The following is a 4368-nucleotide window of genomic DNA, read 5'->3' on the forward strand; positions in this document are numbered from 1 at the left end:
GCCTGTGGAGCATGTTTCCCTATTGTTAGGTTTTAGTGAGTTTTTCCTTACCTTCGCGTGGGGTATGTCTGGGAGTGCTTGCATGCTTTCATTTATTTGCATTTATTTTAAATTTGTTGGACCTTGTGGTGTTCTTGTTCTGTTCTTGACTTATTGTTATCTTTCTTCTTGACTTGTTTTAGGAAGACGTGTACGGCCCATGGGGACATTAACGTGTGTTGTCGGGCCTTACAAATACATTTGATTTGATTTGAGATACACCAGCCCATTTGAGAGAGGGTTAGGGTGAGAGATACACCAGCTTGTTTGAGAGAGGGTTAGGGTGAGAGATACACCAGCCTGTTGGATATTATTTACACATTGGCTTTGCTGCTAAAGCCCTCATTGAAGCCAAGGAGCACTACTAGTGGCTAGCTTACAGCTAGCGGGGCATCTTGGTTTCAATGATGAATTCTAACAATTCTAACGTGCCAGAAGCAAATGGAACAAATGTAAAAAAAATTAAATAAAAGAAGAAGAAAAAAAATATGTAAGTCTCTGGTGAAATGTCAAATAATTAATATTGTATCGGCCTGTATGCCTTCAGGGAATTAGAGTTGTCTCTTCTTTTCTTCTGCAGGGCTAATTGTCATGTGATGTAGGTCAGCGGTAGGGGTGGGGGGAAATATCGATACGTAGTAGTAGGGTTGCACGATTAATCGATTTTAAATCGAAATCGCGATTTGGAATGATGCAATTACCAAATCTCAAAAAAAGAAGAAATCGTAAAATACATTTTATTTTTATTTATTTTTTTATTTAACCAGGAAGTTTGGGAGAGGGAGGTACAGGGTTTTTGATTGTGTGTTGTGAAGTTTAGACTTCAGAGAGGGAGAGTAAAGTACAGAAGAAAAGGTATCGTTGGGTACCGGTATCGATTCCCAGGTCAAAAGAAACATTTTCAGGCTCGGTGTCCCGAAAAGACCCACCACGTAGGCCAGATGCAAGCCGCATTTTACAATAAACCTCTGTCGGGCTGCTTATTTATTTTAATTTTTATTATTATAATCGCAAATTTCATCGCAATCGCAATATCTGTCCGAAAAATCGCAATTAGATTATTTTCCAAAATCGTGCAGCCCTACGTAGTACGTAGTAGTATCGTGATACTTTGCGTGGCGATACTGTATCGAATCGATACAGGGACGCCAAGTATCGATATTTAATAATTTATTAAATTATTATTATTTCTTTTGTATAAGGAAGTTGCATTGTTCATTTCAATACCTGTAATAGTACAGTAGTCCACGCACACGTGTGCATTGGAATATGACTGTAATACAAAAAGTTCAGTTTGTCAGGTACATGAAACACAGATTACAGTGTTTACATCTGTCTGCTTAAGAAAATACCATGTTCTGCAATAACAATGATTGAAGTGAGATAAAACAAATGTTGACAAAGTGTTACTTTGCAGTTGAAAAAAGGCAATGAATCGCAATATATTGCAATATTAATAGCGCAATACTCGGCACATTGCAATATATTTAGTATCGCAATACTATTGTATCATGACTCGAGTATCGAGATAGTATCGTATCGTGAGGCCTCTGGTGATTCCCACCTCTAGTCAGCGGCAGTGATGCCACTAACATTGTAATCTGATTGCTTTTCCCCGAAAATAGTAATCTAACGCGTTAATCTTTACAAGCCAGTAATCTGATTGCAGTTACTTGTCCAAGTGGCTGTGCGTTACTATTTCGTTACTATCTCATCATAATGCAGGCGGAATGCAGTATTTTCTTTCGTTTTCGACAGTCAAATATACGTTTGGAGAGCTTTTCCTTGTATTGGGGAGTGACGTCACAGCACGCAACCTCGCGTGTTGATCCATGCTGGTGGGCGCAGCTGTTATTGTTATTATCAGGCTGACCTAAACTGCGAGCTAGCTGGGAGACGCTCGCGCTGGTAACGCTTTCTTGCACTGGAAGTTCACTAGTCTACTTAACGTTTGTGTCAGCTAAGCCGGGTGAAAAAAACATTCACTTTGCGGAGGAAACAAAATACTGTCTACCGCATATGGAATATACAGCACAGCACGACCATCGACTTCTACAGGACTCGGAGGTGCACCTGCCAAACAGTATGTTCCACCTTTGAGTTAAACATCTTTTGCATTGCACTATTCATGAACATGGAACACCATACTGCAGTATGTAGGTTGTCAGTAGCACACAATAATAAATAATAATAATAATAATAAATAAAGCTACGTGTCCTAGCAGTTCAGTTCACATGACTAAATACATTATACAGATGTCTACAGACATCACCAGACAAAATGTAAGATAAAATATGTCCCTATTTCTATTCATCAAACATTTATGCTCTTAACAGCATTATGTAATGACCAACTGTGTATCAGGTTTTAATCCTCGCCCTTTATTTCTAGGCACCAAACTGTGAACAACCAAGATGTCTGCAGCTAAAGGTGTGGCTATTGGTATTGACCTGGGCACCACCTACTCCTGCGTGGGTGTTTTCCAGCATGGAAAAGTAGAAATAATTGCCAACGACCAGGGCAACAGGACGACCCCCAGCTATGTGGCCTTTACAGACACTGAGAGGCTCATTGGAGATGCGGCCAAAAACCAGGTGGCCATGAACCCCATCAACACTGTGTTTGATGCCAAGCGACTGATTGGCCGAAAGATTGACAACCCTGTGGTGCAGTCCGACATGAAGCATTGGCCCTTTAAGGTGGTGAGTGATGGAGGAAAGCCCAAAGTTGAGGTGGAATACAAGGGGGAGAACAAATCCTTCTACCCTGAGGAGATCTCTTCCATGGTCCTGGTAAAGATGAAAGAGATTGCGGAGGCCTACCTTGGGCAGAAGGTGTCCAAAGCGGTCGTCATGGTTCCAGCTTACTTCAACGACTCCCAGAGGCAGGCCACTAAGGACGGCGGTGTAATTGCAGGGCTGAATGTACTGAGAATAATCAATGAGCCAACAGCAGCTGCCATCGCTTATGGTATGGACAAAGGCAGTTTAGGAGAACGCAATGTCCTGATATTTGACCTGGGCGGGGGGACATTCGATGTGTCCATTCTGACGATTGAGGACGGTATCTTTGAGGTGAAGGCCACAGCTGGAGACACCCACCTGGGTGGAGAGGACTTTGACAACCGCATGGTCAACCACTTTGTGGAGGAGTTTAAGAGGAAAAACAAGAAGGACATCAGCCAAAACAAGAGAGCCTTGAGAAGGCTGCGCACAGCTTGTGAGAGGGCCAAGAGGACCTTGTCCTCCAGCACCCAGGCCAGCATTGAGATTGATTCTCTGTTTGAGGGCATGGACTTCTACACTTCCATCACTAGGGCTCGCTTTGAGGAGATGTGCTCTGACCTCTTCAGGGGAACATTAGAACCTGTGGAGAAATCTCTGAGGGATGCCAAGATGGACAAGGCACAGATCCATGACATTGTCCTGGTTGGAGGCTCAACCCGAATTCCCAAAGTCCAGAAACTCCTGCAGGATCTATTCCACAGCAGGGAGCTGAACAAGAGCATCAACCCAGATGAAGCTGTGGCCTATGGTGCTGCCGTCCAGGCTGTTATTCTCACCGGCGACACCTCTGCCAACGTCCAGGACCTGCTGCTGCTGGACGTGGCTCCTCTGTCCCTCGGTATTGAGACCGCTGGAGGAGTCATGACGGCCCTCATTAAGCGCAACACGACCATCCCCACTAAACAAACCCAGACCTTCACCACCTACTCTGACAACCAGCCCGGGGTTCTAATCCATGTGTGCGAAGGGGAAAGAGCCATGACCAAGGACAACAATGTGCTGGGCAAGTTTGAGCTCTCAGGAATCCCACCCGCTCCGAGAGGGGTTCCTCAGATTGAGGTCACCTTTGACATCGACGCCAACGGCATTTTGAACGTGTCCGCGGCGGACAAGAGCACCGGCAAAGAAAACAAAATCACCATCACCAACGATAAGGGCAGGCTCAGCAAAGAAGAGATTGAGAGGATGGTGCAGGATGCAGACAAATACAAAGCCGAGGATGAGTCGCAGAGAGAGAAGATCGCCGGCAAGAACTCTGTGGAATCCTAACTATATGTAGATATAGTATCTTATCTACAGATATGCAAAAGTCTTATGTACAGACAGGTCGATAGATATATATACAGTAAGAATAAATATATACTGTGCAGCATTATTACATGCTATTATACAGTTATATGCCGGTGTATAAATAGGTATAGGAGGATTATATGCAGCTATATTCAGACAGATATGGATATGTGTATATATATATATGTGGTAAATATAATGTATATATGCTGTGTATATATAGCACTGTTGTGCATGCTATCATACAGAGTA

General features: G+C 43.4%; 1 protein-coding gene across 1 annotated transcript; it reads left to right on the plus strand.

Moving 5' to 3' along the window:
• Window positions 1-2445: 2445 nt before the first annotated feature.
• LOC311225310 (heat shock 70 kDa protein-like) lies at window positions 2446-4095 on the plus strand (the record flags this gene model as incomplete). The annotated part of the gene is made up of 1 exon (XM_084310535.1): window positions 2446-4095. Exon 1 carries the CDS (start codon window positions 2455-2457, stop codon window positions 4093-4095), a length of 1641 nt encoding a protein of 546 aa, XP_084166661.1. The 5' UTR covers window positions 2446-2454.
• Window positions 4096-4368: the final 273 nt, after the last annotated feature.

Source organism: Notolepis coatsorum (assembly GCF_963971535.1).
Source record: "Notolepis coatsorum genome assembly, chromosome: 3".
Taxonomy (NCBI): Eukaryota; Metazoa; Chordata; class Actinopteri; order Aulopiformes; family Paralepididae; genus Notolepis; species Notolepis coatsorum.